The sequence below is a fragment of the Crassostrea angulata genome, chromosome 6 (genome assembly GCF_025612915.1).
Source record: "Crassostrea angulata isolate pt1a10 chromosome 6, ASM2561291v2, whole genome shotgun sequence".
Lineage (NCBI taxonomy): Eukaryota > Metazoa > Mollusca > Bivalvia > Ostreida > Ostreidae > Magallana > Magallana angulata.
This window is the reverse complement of record NC_069116.1, coordinates 20,862,389-20,882,235: the sequence shown is the minus strand read 5'-3', so window position 1 is coordinate 20,882,235 and position 19,847 is coordinate 20,862,389. Positions and strand designations below refer to the sequence as shown.

At 33.3% G+C, this 19,847-nt stretch overlaps 3 protein-coding genes across 3 annotated transcripts; 2 read left to right on the top strand and 1 right to left on the bottom strand.

Moving 5' to 3' along the window:
* The first annotated feature begins 740 nt into the window (after positions 1-740).
* Positions 741-15,184, top strand: LOC128190239 (DNA-directed RNA polymerase, mitochondrial-like). The gene is made up of 31 exons (XM_052862194.1): positions 741-967; positions 1,628-1,765; positions 1,905-2,332; positions 2,756-2,860; positions 3,073-3,231; positions 3,443-3,514; positions 3,961-4,065; positions 4,647-4,799; positions 5,112-5,202; positions 5,332-5,399; positions 5,793-5,912; positions 6,276-6,392; positions 6,987-7,025; positions 7,395-7,459; positions 7,581-7,659; positions 8,626-8,752; positions 9,505-9,638; positions 9,870-9,982; positions 10,190-10,337; positions 10,571-10,655; positions 10,883-10,994; positions 11,170-11,248; positions 11,428-11,673; positions 12,193-12,270; positions 12,626-12,820; positions 13,251-13,411; positions 13,610-13,705; positions 13,864-13,936; positions 14,240-14,331; positions 14,436-14,515; positions 14,752-15,184. The coding sequence occupies exons 1-31, from the start codon at positions 817-819 to the stop codon at positions 14,799-14,801; spliced, it is 3,759 nt and encodes a 1,252-aa protein (XP_052718154.1). The 5' UTR covers positions 741-816; the 3' UTR covers positions 14,802-15,184.
* Positions 15,185-15,327: 143 nt separating this feature from the next.
* On the bottom strand, positions 15,328-17,343 carry LOC128190221 (uncharacterized). Its single transcript, XM_052862167.1, has 3 exons — positions 17,194-17,343; positions 16,831-17,009; positions 15,328-16,675 (listed from the first exon to the last, which is right to left on the bottom strand). Exons 2-3 carry the CDS (start codon positions 17,000-17,002, stop codon positions 15,384-15,386), a joined length of 1,464 nt encoding a protein of 487 aa, XP_052718127.1. The 5' UTR covers positions 17,003-17,009; positions 17,194-17,343; the 3' UTR covers positions 15,328-15,383.
* A 10-nt stretch (positions 17,344-17,353) lies between these two features.
* On the top strand, positions 17,354-19,710 carry LOC128190222 (ciliogenesis and planar polarity effector 2-like). Its single transcript, XM_052862169.1, has 5 exons — positions 17,354-17,603; positions 18,202-18,354; positions 18,506-18,630; positions 19,041-19,177; positions 19,322-19,710. Exons 1-5 carry the CDS (start codon positions 17,495-17,497, stop codon positions 19,551-19,553), a joined length of 756 nt encoding a protein of 251 aa, XP_052718129.1. The 5' UTR covers positions 17,354-17,494; the 3' UTR covers positions 19,554-19,710.
* Positions 19,711-19,847: the final 137 nt, after the last annotated feature.

Genomic DNA, 19,847 nt, shown 5'->3' with positions numbered 1-19,847 from the left:
ATTTTTAAATTGCACATATATCAGTTCGAAGTTCCTCCAAATAGCTTTCGAATTTCCTCCCAATCGTTTACCGATCCCGATGGAAAGTTGGTTCACGCATGCGCACATCCTGGTTATAGTGCCTGGTTATAGGATATAAAAGTTTGTTATCTCGTACTATAATAAGTCGCGTTGATATTGCATCAGAATAGAAACAAATTTTTGTCACTTCATAGACTTCACAATCACCCAATACATTTCTTTGTTCTGGCTTAATAGCCAAATAATAATTCTTGTTTAGCTATATGCCGTCATTATGGAATAATGATTCTGATTTGAAATCAAGCACGAATTAACAATATGGTTCGTAGATATACCCCAAAAGATGGAAAAAAATAGTTTATATAATTAATTCAAGACAGACACAAAATATATACTTTATTTAGTATTTAATTTTCCATCTGAAATATTGTTTGATATATAACCGCGATTTTTTATATATCACTCTGATTTTTTAAATAGTTTAAAATATTTTCTTCTGATACAATGTTAATGATAATATTTTGTTAGATCTCTGTTTTAACATACATTGAAAACACTATCATTTTTTTAAACCTCTTATCTGTATGTAGAAAGAAATTTTAAAAATTAACGAGATTTTTATAATCAAGATTAAAAAAATATATTTATTCAATACTTACCATTCCGTTGTAATTTCCTGTAAATAGACATCGCATAAAATTTAACTGGTCCTCAAAATTTATGTGGGTATGAGAACCAGGTCTGTACACACATGGTTGTTGTAAATATGCGAAGTTTCAAGGTATCTTATATTGAATGACATTGGTTATTCACACAGAGATGTCACAGTTGCTTAAAGCATGGCCTCCGTGTGTCTATCGTCAAAACTTTAGAAAATTGTTGAATCGGGACATCTTCTTCTGTAGAAGTTGCAGCATCCTTAGATACTCGTCTAAACCCAAGGAAGGTAAGAAAAAGTAAAGTGCATATAAGTTGAGGTAGATGTCAGTGCTATTGACAATCGATGAATGAAAATAATGGTAATATGAATTTATGAATATATTGGTCTGTTTTATTCAATACCTTACAAATGACAAAGTGTAAAACCATTAAATTAATTTGTGGAGTCATGTATGCGTATTCAATCTGTCATATGATATATTTAGAGTAAAACATGATTATGGTACAGCAAACGTGTGCATAGTGAGTTCTTAATTACCATAAAGTCACTTTAATCCTCTGCATCATAAATTGTATTCTTGTTTAAATGATGTGACCATGTGCCGAGCAAAGATTTCAATGTAAATCAGAGACAGTGCGCTGCTCTTTGATTTGTAAATAAAAAAAGAAAAATTCATTGAACATACACAGTCAGATCCACTTGCCTTATTCATTAGCAAAACCTAACACACAAATTAGATAGTGTGCACAACACAGCGCTTGATATGATTTAATCGATATAACATCGAACAGTTACGATGAATCAAACTAAGTCTTAAGCTGACTATTGCTGAATCTTTGCACTGCCTGTTCAAAGTCTGGCAGAAATATAGTGCATCATATGATTTCACAAGAATGGAAGGTTCAAATATGGATATTATTGATTTTGAAATAATTCTTATTGTAGATCAATTGGTAAGACTTGCAGAAATCCCAGTAAATGAAATAAAAGAACCACCAATCATTTTTAGTCGAGGAGAAAAGAAAGTAATTTCCAGGGATAGCAAAAGCTCTGCTGCTACCCAGCTTGAAATATTAAGTGCTGGTAAGAATATCATTGAAAAGATCATGTATAGATATGTTGTTGTATATTTGGTTTTAAAGATTTTTATGTAGATTACATGTATTTGAATTCTTAACATGTTCTGAACCAGATCTTTTCCAATACTTTTGAAATTGAACAGGATTAAAAAGACGACAACTACAGCTTTATGTTGAAAAATGGTTTAAAGATCATGGTTTTACATCAAGTTCTTCTTCAAAAGTGGAATTTAAAACATTTGGTGAAGCTGCAACCATTCAAAATGGCAACAAACGCAAAAGAAAAAAAATGGATAAGAAGAAGATACATGATCAGAACATTATGGTGGAGTCTTCCCATAAGAAAGATTCGGTATTTCAGGAGGATGAAAGCAAAAAAGCGCAAACAAAAAAGGACACTGTTGAAGTGAAGCATAAACAAGATATCAAACAACAGAAAAGCAAAGATGAGAAGAAACCAAAAGTAGCAGACAAAGCTACTAAAATTGACTCAAAAGCAAAAAGCACTGTGTCACTCGATAACAATGAAGACCTGCTTAGTTACATGATTGGATGTATTATGGGAGGAATGGTAAAAAGTCATTTTTATCTCTTTAGTGAAGAAATATTGAAGAAATATGATTGGATAGCTCAATCATAATAATTTTCATAACCTTAAAATTCTGGCCATTTATCATTCTTCTTACTTCTTTTAAAAGCAGTTGTACATTTACTGGAAATGGACTAAAAATCATGTAATCAAGTATACATAATGTATATTGAAAAGAAGATGTACATGTATGTGCTTGTATTTGCATACACATATCTACCGGTAAACAGTTTACAGATACATGTACTTTAAAGTTCAGTCTTCTTTCTGTCCTGAAAGTTTTTTTGTAAAGTTTTACCACTGCATGGTAAATGTACTAGATATTTATATTAAACTTACCGGCATTTCATTTCAAATGAAGTTGTGCAATTTGATTAGCATATACATTATTCCTTATTTTTTCAGACCCACCATGCTCATTCTGTTTTGATGCAGTGCACGGTGAACCCGGTCATTGAGATTAGTAACCCACAGGTCTTTAACTGTGTTCTCCTGGGATGGGCAAGAAAAGTGTGTTATTTTAGTTTTAATAATAATTTGGTGATGTTTATTGCATTGGAATTACAAAAGCTATTGCTGAACAGATAGAAACCTTTTTTTTTTAAAGTAAGATTCAGTTAATGATTTTATTAGAGCATTTTTAAATTCTAATCTGATTGATACAAAGGCATGATTGACTAAATGTGATGTTTCAATATATTTGATTGATTGATTGATTTTAGGGAAACAAAAAGATGATGAACGAATTATTAAAACAGATGAAAAAGTTAAAGATTGGTCATAGTTATGATACCTTTGCTGCACAATTACTGGTTATTGGGAGTCAGAAGACACACAAACCAGAGGAAATCCAAGAAATTTTGCATCAAATGGATAAACAGGTTCAGTAGTGATAAATTATGAAAAGTTTTGGTAACAAAAATTGAAAAATATTGAAGGTGTATGTGTTTTAAAGGCTTTTATTGTTGTATAAGATATTTGTTTATCTTGTATACAGTTTTCTCAAGTGATTCATATTAATTTTATAGACATTAACATTTGTATGAATTTAATAGTTCTGTTAAAAAACTGTTTTATACAAATTCATTTTAGAACTTGGATATGAAGTGCTTGATTCAGGAAAGTGAATATCTTACTCCTAAAGATGTGCCAACATTGTTAAAGGTGATGTGTTGTTGTCAAATCTACACGTACCATCCTCCCTTTCCACTGTATCAATATCACTCTAATTGTTAAGGTAGATAATGGATAGCTGTGTCCATCTATGTTTACATGTAGGTGCTGCGTACATGAACTTTATTTGACCATAAACTCTACATGCAGTGCATGTAGAAATTTATTACAGATTTCTAATACATGTAGGAAGTGGTGCATGCAGCATTCCCTATTATAAATCTTTATTAAATTTGAAAGCAATTATATGCCAATATTATAAGTGACATGTTTTAAATTATAAAATTAATGTATTAATCATGAAATGATCAACACATAGCCTTGTATACAGGAATTTCTATTGAGATTTGGTTTTGGGGAGCATATTATTAAGATGGTTTTAATTAAGTCTTCTGTATGTATAGAAATTTAATCTATATTTATTGACATATATTTAGGTGATTCAATCTGTGGACCCGGAGTACAGCCATATCTCAAATGCTCAACATACCACACAGTTGTACTCTATGCCGCTACTGCAAGACTTTAATGAACCCTTGTCTGTAAGTATAGTATACAACTTACCAGTACAGAAAAAGAGATAGAACTCTCTTTTGCAGAGCCATTATTTAGAGTCGTTAGACTTGAAAGTATAGTTATCCTCTATCAATGATAGTTGTGTAATTATTGGTCCCCTATAACATGTATCAGTAATGAATCTTGAGGTGTCACAACGTTTCCTTTACATCCAACTGCCAATATGTTTTGGTTTCTTCACTCATTCTCTGTCCTGTTGAGAAATGATTTTAAACTTTTTGGTTACCTTCCTAGAGACAAACCATTGATAAGAATTGATCAACAGGTGCTAATTTGGTAAAATGCTACATTCAATAAGTACTACTGGTAAAATGGGAGATGTCATCCTGGAATAGGACATTTATTGCTATTCAATGCAATATGTATTTTCAAAATACTTGGGATTTTTAAACCAAAAGATATTAAGTAACAGTAAGATTGAGCATGTTTTTAAAGGAATGGTTATAGAACCATTTACATTTTATGCGTATTTTTAAAAAAGAAATTATTTATACTATTCAATATTTACATGTATCACCCACCAGTAATTGACTGAGATATATTACAGGAGGATGTGCCAAATCCATTTTTCCAAGTCATATCACCTGCGAAATTTGAAGAAAACTTTCAAAAACAGCTTACCTATGAAGAAGCAGGATCAGTTTGTATGGAAAGCACATATTATACAAAACATACCAAAAAAGAAGAAAAGACTTTGAAGGTATACAGCAAAGTTTGAACTGATCACATTTTCAGCGAGATAGTGTATTTGGTATGCCAAATGTTATTTTTGTTTATGTTTAAATTTAGTCTATTTTTAATAGTGTATTCAGCCTCTATTTGCCCTTATTGTGTTAGGATAGTGTATTCAATATCTAAAGTACATGTATATACCATTATTGAAGGATAACACATTCAGCATCCAGACCCCATTTACCATTACATGTATTTTCATTTCAAACTATAATATTTTACATGTATACCGGTAAATGAAAAAAAAATTTAGGCTATCATCTAATTTTATTCATTATAGACTAAAGAAGAGTTGAAGGAGCAATTCAGGAAAAGAATGACATCAGCACTGAAATCTTCACTGAGGAAAAGTCATCAAAATGAGAACTCAGGTAGAATTCCTTCTTCTTACCCGGTATTCCATTCACTAAGAAATTGATAAATGAATACATTTATACATCACATATTGATATGAATCAGTCTCTTCTCCTTAAGCAGTGTTGTTTTTTTTTTTGCTTCAGATGTTACAAAACTTTGGCCTTATTTGAAAGCTTTGAGGACACATCAATATGTAGATATAATGATGAAGGTATGTGCATACATGTAGTAAATGTAGTGCTCTCTTATAATAAATTCCTGATGAGAACAGTCTGTTTTACAATAAATGTGATACTGCTCTTTAGCATGGCAAAATGGTAAATTGTGAGTAGTTGTGACATAACTGCAATAGTAAAAGACATCAATAAATTAATTACAAAGTAAAAGTTGGCAAATGAGTTTATTTGCCACACAAAAGAGTAGTACTTCAGGTATTGTGAAAAGACATTTGGATGAAAAGGAAAGGTAACTCCAATTTGTTTAGGACTCTAGTACATGAAATTCATGTACCGTAATAAGATTTGTTGTACCATGCCCTTTTTTCTTGGATATATATCATAAAAATTTGTACTTAATATGCATGTAATTTATTTTGTTAACAAAGGAAATAGAAATATTAGAAGAGAAAGAATATGGATTGGGATTCAGGAAGAAAGAGATTGGAAGAGCTGTTGTAAATGAGATTCAAAAGAAGTACTTCAAAGAAAACGGACATTTGGATCTGGTACAGTTATATTTTACAACACCCCCTCCCCAGTTTTTATAGAAACAAGCAGTCTTTTTATCATTTGTGCTGTCAGTTACAGAGAGAGAGAGAGAGAGGCTTAACATTTGTGCAAAATTCCTGCCGTATAGTTATTTATAATGTTTTGCTGGAACAAAGTGATATTAGATTTTATTTTTCCTTAGTTAATATTTAGTGATTCTTCATACTATTGCAATACTATATGTAAGTCACCTGAGTCATATTGGTTACATTTTCCATGATAATCTACCATAATATATTATTTTGTGAATTTCAGGGAGTTTGTACATAACCATGTTGTTATTTGGCCTAAACTATTTAAAATGATTCAATTTTTTTCAGCAAAAGATAGTCTACAAGGAATATGTAGAAATGATTCTAAATGAAAGAAATATCAAAGGATGCCACAGAGAAATTTGGCAGTCAATATGTATGAAGCATGCTGGCACAAATACAATTGTAAGCTATTTCAGTATGGATTGATTGATGATTTAACTTTTCCATGTAATTCAGTTGCCAAAGTAAATGACAAATGTTTGTTTAAATACTTAAACTGGGTACAATAGCATTCCTGCATGTGCATTAATTTTCATGGTTTTTGAAAATTTGTGTGGTGACCATGATCTTTTTATGATTAAATTTTGTAAATTCATAAATAATGGTCTTCCTCATTGAAAATGTAGTCACTTTTCTTACTTTGATATTAAACTTTTGATTTGATTGATCAGTTCAGCAATAGAAGCCATGAAAATTAGTTGTCAACAAGAAAAATAAGAAACCATAGTACATATGAATATCAATGTTAATTTAGTTTGGATGCTTATTTTTTTCATAATCAAAAACAAAATTTGCTAAATGTAATGTTAGAACCTTTAATTTTAATTGATTTTCAAATCATACAAAACATTTTAGATCACAAGTCAACAAAATGTTATCCCTTTATAAATCCTGTTTTAAAAGTATAGATAAAGAAAAATTCTTCATATTTTACATTATGTTGATATCCAATTTAATTTAAATGAAATTCTTTATGGTAATATTATTTCTATTTAGTTTCCAGATTTTACATTTTCGGACCAAATATTATACTCAGTAAGTACACATCCTGCATTCCTTCATCATCAGCTGCAAGGATAGCATGTGCTGATTGTAAATTCATTCATTCATTGTTTAGTTATCGGGGAGGTTTGATTTTCATGCCATGTGTACATGTGTAAATATACATGTGTAATAAAGTACATGTGTAAACATGAATTATAGAAAAAAAGTTAATTATTGATGGTTGGTTGAATGATTCTGAAATTTACTGTCCTAATATATAATTTCACAGCAACAATTAAACCCTCTTGGGTATAATAAATGTTAATCCCTAGCCTACAATGTTGTAGTAAAAAAAAAATATACAATGTATATTGATCTTGTCACCTGCAGCAATATAAAGAACTGCTTTATCTTTTTCAGATTGGAAAATATCTTTACAATATATTGAAGTATAATCTTGATATACAGATAAACAAAAAAGATGGGTAAGTGAATTGTAGTGGATCATTGTTTGTGTTTGTATTAAACGAGGCAAGGAATTTTATATATATTATTATAAATATTAGATCAACATCTTAATTGAATGTGGTACTCTTTTTCTTTCAGGACTGTATCAAATGAACCAGTCCTCAATTTTTCCTCCAGAGTGAGGAGAAATGAAGATGGATTTTTAACCTTTGTTAGTGTAAGTACTTTTATGTATTTTATGACATATACAAACCTACATACGATATATCCAGGGGTTTTTTTTGGGGGGGGGGGATATCACACAATTTTAAGATTTTAAATTGTTTTGATTTTTTGCAATTTGAAAAGTTCCTTGTAGAAAGTAATACTGGATATGATTTCTATGTATTTAATGATTTGCGATTATAAAAGTGACTGTGAAAAAGATCACCACAAAAACTAACGGATGTATGGTATTAAGGTTGGATATATTTATTTTTGCAGAGAAGACATAACATGTGATTTTCAATTCACATTATATATATGGCATATCAAAATTTCACCCTACTTAAATGTATGTGCTAGTTAAAGTGTTTTGTATGAACCCAAAGCAAAAAAAAAAAAACAAATTACAACTTTGTGATCAAAGGACCAACAACTTTTAAATTAATAAAACAAAAAAGCTTTTCTACACTGTTATTTCTATTACCGAAACATGCATAATAATGATTTATTGCAATTAATGCCCTATTACATTGTCACTGTGTTCTAAGGTCAGTCTCTAAAATATCTGCTCTATCACCAGTTTAAACTTTTCTTATTGATTGCAACAAGTTATCAATATGGATCAAGATCAACACATCAGCTTTTTAATTATTGTTGATTACTATTTATGAATTAATAACTCAGATTGATATTTCACTGATTGGTCTTACAATTCTAGCAATAAACTAGGTTTTGTTTTCTTTAAAACTTTGATACCATATGTAATAATAACCATACACATGTACATGTGGGTATTTAATGCAGCTTACTGCTTAACTGGTGTAAACTTCCCCCATGCATGAATAACCACATTTATAGTACATGATGAAATGATTCACTGTCTACCACGTCCATATACATGTACCAGCATGTTTTAGGGTTTCTTTTTAAGACTTTTAATTGAATTACATTGTGATTTCCCATGTGATGAATATTTTAGATAAATCCCAGGTTAAAGAAGTATAAGATTCATTCACAACTAATAAGTGAACAAGCTTTTTATCCAATGATGGTACCTCCAGTTCCTTGGCAGAGTAAACAACTCGGTGGATTTATCACATACAACAGTGAGTACTTTAACCACATACAACAGTGAGTACTTTTATCACATACAGCAGTCAGTACTTTTATCACATACAACAGTCAGTACTTTTACCACATACAACAGTGAGTTCTTTAATCACATACAACAGTGAGTTCTTTAATCACATACAACAGTGAGTTCTTTAACCACATACAACAGTGAGTACTTTTATCACATACAACAGTCAGTACTTTTATCACATACAACAGTCAGTACTTTTATCATATACAACAGTTAATACTTTTATCACATACAACAGTCAGAACTTTTATCACATACAACAGTGAGTACTTTTATCACATACAACAGTGAGTACTTTACCACATACAGCAATGAGTACCTTGTTTATGTGCTTGGGGGAGAGGGTGACAAAGCTTATTTTGAATGGATTTCTTTAAATGTGTATCAGATGATAACCCAAAGTTATTATTGATAAACTTGTCACAAACAATTAAAATTTTATCTACCGGTAAGTCATAGGGTGTTAAGATATAAGATACAATCTTCTTTTTATTAACTCTATATTTGAGAGGATTATATATCCTTTTTTGTCAATATTATTGCCCATAGGACTTTTGGTGATAGCTGATCTCTTTTATAAAACATGGTTTTCCTTTTGTGCCTATGCATTATAGATACATTTCCATTTTACAAATTTATTTGTACTCCAGATCCTGTTGATTTCTTTTGAAATATTGTCTTTACATTATACACGAGATTGTACACATTTCACAGGTGATTTGATAAGATGTCTAGATGAAAAACAAATGGAGCTGAAGTATTTGGAGAAGTATCCTGAAAATTCTCTTCATCCTGTCATGGACTCATTGAACATATTAGGAACATGTGGCTGGAAAATCAACACCAAAGTAAGTATCGGGGTAGGGTATAGTTTACAATGTGTGAAATGTTTAATGCCCAGAGCAGTATGGAAAATAACTGGTACTTCATGAATATGTACTACATGTAAATTCTTCAAAATTTAATGAGTTTAAAGAATAACAATGAAACAAGAGTTTAATCAGGATTCATTCTACCAGGCTTTTATCTTTATTTTATAAAATGAATTTATCACAAAGATATTGTTCTTTTCATTTCAGATGTTAGATGTTGTTTTGGAATTGTTTAGAGAGAATGCTGGAGCTTTCTTGGACCTTCCACCAGCCAAACATACTCTGCAGAAACCAGTTTTTCCTCTCCAAGAAACAAAAGAGTAAGCAAAATTTATGTAAATGTATACTGCTCACATGGTGCTTTATGTCAACTAGGTTTAGACAAATTCAAGTTTTTAATAAAAATGTATGAGTTCTCATTGCCTAAGACATAATAAGTGAACTAAGATTTTATTTACCGGTAATAATAATATTGATATTTATATTAATAATTTTATTTAATAAGATTTAATTTATTTATTTAATAGGTTAGAAAAACAATATGCACAAGAAGTGGAAGAATTGAAAAAGAAGAAAGCTGAACTGTGGACTGTTTTTTACAATTTAAAGAAGCAGCGAGCCGAGACTCACAGTCTTTGGTGTCACTTACACAGAACTTTGACCATAGCTGATTCGGTGAGAAGGGGAAGGGAAATGGGTTTAATTATTACAGTGTTAAGTTGCATAATACTCACATTTTACCTGTAAATAACCATCTAAAATTTTAATCATTGGTAAATTGGTAATTTGAAGTGTTTATTAAATTAATTTTATACATCCTGGGAATTTTCTAATTTTTAATAACATAGATGCTAGTAAGCAAATATATTTAGTGTACTTATTTTTAATTTGTCAGATTTGATTTGTAGCTTAGAGATGAAGTCATTTGGTTCCCCCATAGTTTGGATTTCAGAGGGAGATGCTACCCATTCATGCCTCACCTGAACTATCACGGTATGTACAGCAAGCAGTGGTCCTGCAATAATATTTAGACATTAGGTAATGTGCTCATGTCTTAATAAGTTTTGAGATACATTACTGTGCTGTGTATAGTATATTGTTTAGTCTTAATTCTTGATACACAGTGTGTCTCATGTACCATTCAATGTAAATTACATGTACTGAGATTTAAAATACATGTATTTATACATTTTTTAACTCTATTTTCCAACTTTACACAGGGGATGATGTGAGGAGATCACTCTTCCAGTTTGCCAATGGGAAACCCTTGGGGGAGAAAGGACTGGACTGGCTGAAGATCCATTTGATCAACTTGACCGGGTTTGCAAAAAGGTAACAAGACATGTCTGCAAGGAATATTTAAGACTTAAAAAAGGTTCATCTTTACATGCTGTTGTTGAAAAGAGAAAAAAGACAACCACTTGATTGGTATAGAGTGTAAAAAGTTAATAAGAAGATGTAGGATGTATGTACTAATTGTTGATTAAGAATAAGCTATCAATTTTAGGTCATCAAATAAAGAAAGGCTTCACCTGGCCAATACATTAATGTCTGACATAATGGATTCTGCTGATAATCCTCTGAAGGTATATACCGGTAATTGGTTATAATCTGACAGGTGTGACTGTTAAAGCTGCATTGTTGTTGCTGTCCATACAACCTGTGCCATTACAAAATCAATTTAGCCTTTATTCCCAAATTTCCTCTACAGGTAATTTAGTAATTTGCTGTGTAAATATAATCTATGACACACAATATCTCACAGGGAGGAAAATGGTGGCAAACCTCAGATGAACCATTCCAGACTCTAGCAGCTTGTATAGAGGTGACTGCTGCAATGCGGTCAAAAGACCCCGCTCAGTTTGTGTCTTACTTCCCAACTCATCAAGACGGCTCCTGTAATGGTCTCCAGCACTACGCTGCCTTGGGCAGGGATCAGGCAGGGGCGGAGTCGGTTAATCTCAGTCCCTTCACCCACCCTCAGGATGTGTACAGTGATGTGGTGGATCTGGTCAGTGCTAGAAACACTCTCAAATACAGTCCATTGCATTGACTTATTTTTGACTGGGTCCCTTAATTAATTTATAAGTATTGTTATTTGTCCCCTACCGGTTTTCACCGGAGGGGACTATAGCTTTCCTCTGCATCCGTCAGTCCGTCCGTCTGTCTGTCCCACTTCAGTTTTCCACACTTTTTTTCTTTATGCGTTTGAGAAATAATATGAAATTTGATGAACAGCTTCAAAATGTCAAACTACAGATCAAGTTGACTCTTTTGTAGCGTTTGGTTGACATATTTTCAAGAAAATTAATTTTTTATGTTCCAATTTTTTAATGTTCGATATTCTGCATAACAGTGCATTGTTTTCACAATTTCCACAAACCGGTAGGGAATGTGTATTGCTTATGCAATACTCTCAGAATGCTTGTTTTTTAAAAAATAAATCACAAGAAGGTCATTTGGGAAAAAATTGATGTAGAACTGTATACCTTTGATAATGAATGTTCTTTTCATGATTGGTTTTATTTAGGTTGAGAAAATCCGACAGAGAGATGCTGAGGAAGGCCTTGAGATCGCACAAAAACTAGATGGCCTCATCAAAAGAAAGGTGACTTTGAGTTAATGTTCTATTCAGATAAATCAGAAATTCGCATAAAAAAGTGTTCTGGTTTTCAGTTAATTTTCTAGTAGATATGACATTACTGAATACAGGGTTATTTTCACTGCATGTCATTTTCGCCCTTCATCACTTGCAAACGGTTTCGCCCCGTCTTGAATTCGCCTAGACAAATTTGTGTTTAAAGAGGAATAATAGGAGTACAATGTATTGTAATTCATCCAGTCTTAAATTAGCCCGCTGTCAACAAGGGCGAAAGGAGCGAAAATAAGACGGGGGCGAATATTTCCCTGTATACAGTAATCATTTCTCACTTGAAGTTTATTTATGTCAATTTTGATATCAGACAATCAAGCAGACAGTCATGACCTCTGTGTATGGGGTCACAATGTACGGAGCAAAGTTACAGATTCACAAACAGATCAGTACCCTGCCCCAGGAGTCCCTTGTCAGCGACCTTCACCTGCCTGCTAGTGTTTACCTAGCTAGGTGTACTTTCAAAGCCTTAGAAGAGATGTTCTCTAGTGCAAGATCAATCCAGGTTTGTACAGAGTTTACACTGTATACAAACAAAAAGGTTTACAAAATAACTGTAGCTCACCTCTGTTCTGAAAGATTTTTTAAAAGTGGATACTGCTATAAATTATTGACTAGATATACATGTACCTTTTTTGCAAATCAATGATCAGAAAAAGGATTATGATTTCAGAAAATCACATGGGATACAAATTGGGCTTAATAATTTTCGGGGGCGTAAAAGTAATTTACTGGACACAAAAGTCTATGCATATAACTGCGTTCAGGCAGGTCAAACCAGAAAGTCAAAGCAAAGTATCAAGTACTTATGTAATAAAGACAAAATCTATATGGGTTTGAAATAAGTATTTTCCACATTAAGAGCCCCATATTTTAAAGTTTATCTTATACAGTCTTAATAGATGATGTTTACACGATTATTATTTCTTCTTTAGAACTGGTTCACCCTGATTGCACAGGGGCTAGCCAAGGACTGTAAGATGCCCACCCAGTGGGTCATGCCAATGGGAATCCCTGTTATACAGCCCTACATGAAGGAAGCCAGTGACAAAAAGTTAACCACCAGCTACACTATTGAGGAATTAATGAAACTAAAGTAAGCAAACACTGATGCATAATCATATGACCTAACAGCTACGAAAGCTATCATTGACTGATACATGTAGGTACATGTATATACGAAGGCAACCAATAAAATAAAAAGGTTGTAATTAAAATTGGTATTAATAATTCTATTGTCAAGTTTGATTCAAAGAGTAAGAATGAGATAGAATTTTTTTTGTCTTTTCATTAGAGTTGACAGTAGAAAGCAAAGAAATGGTTTTCCTCCAAATTATATTCATTCCATTGATGCAAGTCACATGATGCTCACTTCACTGGAAATGAACAGGTACAGTAGTTGGCTTTGTGTGTAATAATTGCTGCATAGGATTTTATAAACATTTATTATGCATGGACAACTGCAGAACCCAGTTCTAGCGACTAATATATACAATATAAGTACAAGTATTTTAGTGCATTACTCAGAAGTGATTACTTTTTGTTTAGGGCTGGCCTGACCTTCGCTTCTGTACATGACTGTTACTGGACACATGCCAATGACGTGGATCTAATGAATAAGGTCAGGGTGGGACAACCTTGAAGAACTAGAGTTCTTTCTCTGTCTCTATGTTTTTCATCCTGAGCATATTGAAATCCATTTAATTTAAAGAAAACAAAAAAAGAATATAGATAATAATGTCAAAAGGCTTATTTTCTGCAATTTAATATGCTCTACCAATGTATTTGCTACCTTTGCTACAGAATTATTCTATAGTAGAATGTGTACATATGTTTGCTTTTATCTGCCATAGATCATTTTAATTGTATGTTAAATGAAAGCCAATGGGTCATCTCTCTTAACGTAACATTTATTTCTTTGCAGTTATGTCGGAAACAGTTTGTGGCCTTGCACAGTCAACCTCTGTTGGAAACCCTTTCATCAGACTTCCTAAACTACATAAAAAAATACCAAAGGTCAGCATTTTTTTGTAGAGACTTGAAATTTGCTAAATCAATTACTGGTGTTCAGATACATGTACTGTACAAATGTATTTCTATGTGTTTGTATTTCTAATTAGGGAGCACCCAAAGTTAGACAAAAAACATGAGGCATCCGTGCAGAATCTCAAGGAATTAGTCAGTAGTGTACCAGAGAAAGGTGGGCTATTTTCAGATACATGTACTAGATCTTGCCAATATTTATTTATAATTTCATTGGTCCAATAGATAAGTTTTATTTCAATGCAAGTTTATTGTTATTATGTGTTTTGTATGACAGTGTTGCTTTTGAACCATCACAAACAATGGTTAGATACATGTATATGGAGTGTACATAATTTTCATATAAATTTTAAGCTGTAATTTACTAAGATGTATATTTCAACTTTATTATAGGTACATTTGATTTGAACAAAGTGCTAGAGTCAGAATATTTCTTCAGCTGATCTAAACTGTCTTTCATTGGCTGGGAGGATTAACAGCTGGCTGAACAACAATGATTGCCTAAAGCAAGAGCTGAATGGAACGTGATTGGCCAAACCTTCAGCCGACTGTTATTCTAATGTAAACGGATGGCCAAGTTAACTATGATTGGCTAGACTGACAGGTAGCTGAAAAATGATTGGCCAGACTTGTGATATGGTGCTCATCTGTGATGCAACAATTACCATTAAAGTATTCTGTGATTTGCAAAAAACTGTCTGCAAAAAATCATTCATCCATATTGTGTTCATCGTACCTGAAGTTTTACACAAACTTGTGTCTAATTTTAGCAGGAAATTATATGATTGTCATTTTTTAAAATAAACATTAAATTTTGAATTCTGTTGATTGTTTCATTATTGATAAAGAAATGTAAGTTTTGTTAAATGACTTAAATTTGTACCTCATACTTAGTGTAATCATTATAAATGTCTTTCAACTAATGAAGATAAAAGAAAAATGACAAAAGGAATTTGTACATTTTATTAAAAACGAGCATTTCAATTCAATTTAAGCAGAAAACTACCTGATGAAAATTTCAAGCTTCACGCAAAGAAAATTGAATAGAAAAAGTTGAAAATCAGAGAGAGGCCTGCAAACACCATCATAAATGGAGCCATAACATAGCTCAGGAGGGTGGTTTTGTTCAGTCCAAAGGTCCTGGGATGTCCGTGGAGGACCAGCAGGTACTGATCAAACTGTTTAGCTGCCAACTTGTCATGAGGGAATGGATAAGGAGCCCCCAAGCGATGAGCAGCAGCCAACCCAGAGATGGTAGCAATTTCATGAGTGTTGATGAGGGTGTAGGCTCCACAATACCAAGTATTCTGTTTGCCTTGTATATATCTTACAAGTGGCACCACAAAAGCGTAGTGGTGCCAACTGTGTGCAAACTGGCGCCACCATCGTCTCAGGAGGATTTTATCTGGGTCAAGGTCCTTCTCTGTCCAAATTGAACGAAGTTTGTCATTGAGATAAATTGTTTGGTAAATGTTTCGATTTTTTCCTCTCAAGTGAGGCTGGTAGTTTGCAAGGTTGAATGACATTTCTATCTTTTCGGGATCCTTGTCATCAGTGTGGATGAAATACTGGTCGACATCCTTGTGCAGTTCATAGTATTTGTTCATGTAATCCTCATCCTCATGAGTAATGATGAGATCATTAAAATATCTGACATTTCCTAATGCTTTCCTCTCCATAAAAGTTGGGTTAACCAAGACCTTTAAAGCAGTTTCAGCATCACAGGCAAAAATAATCTCATCAAACTCCTCCGCTTTTCCACTTTGGTCTTTCACAGTGACTTTTCCACTGCTTCTCCTCACTTCAGATACACTTCTGTTGCCATGAAACTTTACGCCACAGTTGTCCATTATGGTTTTGTACATGTTAACAAGTTTGGGAAAAGCAAACATTTCAGGAGTTTGACTCAAAAGTCGTTTTGAATCGTAGTCAAACAATCTCAGATCATCATCAAGGAAAACACGAGCCATGATGGCAGAGGAAACGTATGGAACCTGGTTTCCTGTTCCAAAGAACAGCGCAGTGAGAGGGAAGACCATGTAGTTGCAAAAGTCATCAGAGAAGCCGTACCACTTCAGAACTTTTCCAATGGGCAAAAATATGAAAATTGCTTCAAACTTGTTGATGAATTTAAGGAGCTTTTCAAACCGGGCTATGTCATTTTGCAGTTTTTCAGTCAGCTCTGAAGGAGCATAATTGGTCCAAGCAGTTTTCCCTTTACCAAAAGAAACGGTCAAATGCACAGGATTTGTTTCAAGGTTAAACTCCTTCATTATGTTTAAAACATTTCTGTAAGTGGGGCATCCTCCTTGTACACCTGAAAAAAACCCAAAATAATTTATATACATGAAGAAGTCGGATTTTCATTAAATTCAGTGGAATTATGCATGTCCAAATTTTTAACTACATGTAGCTGTCAAAGTTATATTTATGACTGGATTGCGGTATTGTCTATCATTTCTATACGCTTACCGTCATTGATGACCAATCCCCCTTTGATTTCTGAGGTGGTAGCTACTCCCCCAGGGACGGGGGCTTTCTCCCAGACCTGGACATCAAACTTGTCGGCGCAGCGAGACAGACTGTAGGCAGCTGCTGTTCCTGCAGCCCCTGACCCCACCACCAGCACTCTCTTTAGCATCATTTTCAAGCTGGAGGAAATAATTATTATCAAAATATGCAACATAATCCATTATATAAATATGCAACAATATATGCTCTTTCAGCAGTTCAGAAGTTTAAATACATCTATTAAATTAGTGTTTTTATACTTCTATTACACAAAAATGCATTTTAAAGTAGTTTAGAAGTAATCAAAATTTTTGCAGACATTACCTTTAGCAGAGCATGAAATGCGTTCGTGTTTCTCTTTCTTTCTTTCTGACCAAGCTCTAATACTATTCAATTTTTTGGCCCTTGCGTAACTCCACTTTCCGTCACATTTTCCCACAGCTGACTTGTTTGTAAACAACATCCGGGCATTTACAATATGGCAGCGCCCATAAGAACGCTTGTTTCATAGCATTTTCCAGTTTAGTATACGTTCAAGTTACACAAGAGTGTGTATCGGGCAGCATGTATACAATTGTGTATTGAATACACATTGACGTGAACCTATGTCCATACAGGTGACGTAATGTTGTCGCCTGGATCCCTCCTCAGTCAGGAATGGTATTCGTCTACCACTGGGAAGGCCGTGCTCTCATCTCTTATGACGAGAAACTTACTCAAAAGAAAACCGTTTGGTATTTTAATTTTTCATATTGGTTTACCACACTTAATTGCAAACCTAATCTATTTGTACACAAGAACTGATTGGTTAAATTTCCCCATTATATTATTAATTGGATTACAAAAAAGAATATCAGATGAAATGTTTAATTCTCTTGAGCTTAAAAAATGCTTATAAGAAATCGTTCTTTGAATATTATGAGGTGATCAAATAAAATCGGGTGTGATCAATTCTATCATAATGCCTTTGGGCTTTATTTGATTTGATCACCCCGACCGTTTTTGATTTTCTCATGATATTCAACATCATCAGAAACCCACGGTCGGTATCGTTTCTCTAGGAGGTAGGAGAAGTGAGACCGGGAGGTAAGAGAAGCAAGACCCACAGTGGGTTTCCGGAGAAGCAAGACCGACAGTGGGTTTCCGATGATGAATATACATGTATACTCAAAGAATGTTTATTCCTTATTCCTTAAATGATACTGTTCAGTAGCATAACTTGCAAGCACTTGCAATAATTCCATAAATGTACCTGTTAAACAACTTTAGGAACAAGCTCCTAGCTGGCACAGAAAGATAACGACAAGCTAAATGTAGATTTTTATTGTACAGGAATTTTGGACAAGCCTGTTTTACCATTGAACATTACAGCAGATGAAGTGAAGTACAAGATTCTTTTAGTGGGGAAAAGTGGGATCGGAAAAACTAGTACCATAGCTAAATTATCAGGAAATGAAATTCCAGCCACTCACAGCGAAACCCCAGGTAATCACTATCCAAGTGCACATGTCGTCAAGGAAAGGATTTTTTTTTTTGCAAAAACGGACACATAATGAGTATTTATAAGCTTGAATATGTCTACAAATACAAGTACATGGAAGTCAATATTCATCATATTTTGCTTTAATTTTGGCAGGTATCCACATCACAACCACTCAATGGCCTGGAATGGTCAAACAAATGAACAAGATTGTGATGTTTCACCTCCAGTTCTGGGATGTGGGGGACGGAGCAATGAAGAAATACGAACACATCAAAACGGTCAGTGTCCTGTCTCTTTATTTGAAATGGGTAAAAAACAAGAAATTTAAACAGATAGATATCATCAGAATTCATGGTCAAAATAAAACAGAAAGCTATTTTATTCACTACACATGTATTTGCCCTTAAATTTTGTATTTGTGTTGGTAAACATAATACATGTATATGTTAAATGATGCAGTTCAGATATCAAGACTATTTTCATCATGTTTATGTACTAATGAGACACACTATATGTAATTACAGCTGTATTGTGTGTATAGGCCGTTACAAGCATTATGATTGCTTGGCGATCCATATTGGACCCTATAATACATGTTAGTCTTTAACACATAGTAAAACCATTTGTATAGGGTCAATTATTATTATCTAACAAATTTTAAATGCAGGTTATTTTCACTTTCTTTCAGACCTGGGAGAATCAGGCTGACTGTGTGATCTTCCTGTTCAGCTTTGTGGACAGAGGAAGCTTTGAAGAAATCTCACAGCATATCACCAGAATGACCAAACCAAAGAATAACTTCACAAAACTTGTCATTGGCACCAAGTATCCTTTGTTCTTTAAAAAAAAAAAAAAAAAACAACATCAAATAACAATCAAATGACAAAATTTTCTTTTAGTTTATAGAATAACCTCATTCAATATACCACATACGATATGGTATGTTGATTTTCCTTGACGATATAACAGATTTGATCAGCATGCTTACAGTGAGATCACACAGAGAGACATCAGGGACTTTGAACACACCTGGAAAGTCCCCATTCTGAAGATCAGAAATGTTCCGGACACAGAGACAAAGAATGATATAAATGAAATCTCTCAGATACTGACCACCATATGTGAACACTTGTGGCATCGGGACATTGTGTTAGCTGGACGGTCGGTTCCGACTAGTGATGGGAAAATCTCTGCCTGTTGAGGCTGCCTTAGTGGATCATTATTAATCACATATGAAGAGTTTACTTTCATTTTATTGGTCTTATATCATTAGGTAAATTGTTCATATACCGTATTTGTGTCTCATATTTTTTTAATAAATAAAAGTTGGGAGTAAAAAAAAACAACTTTGTGATGATGTTAAAACAGTACCTCCCTTCCCCCCCCCCCATCTCCTAGTACATTTACTACTACTACTACTACTGCTGCCTGTATTTAAGCTTATTACCATACAGTCACCGATAGTGCTCATAACTTCATACAACTAATTGCTCCA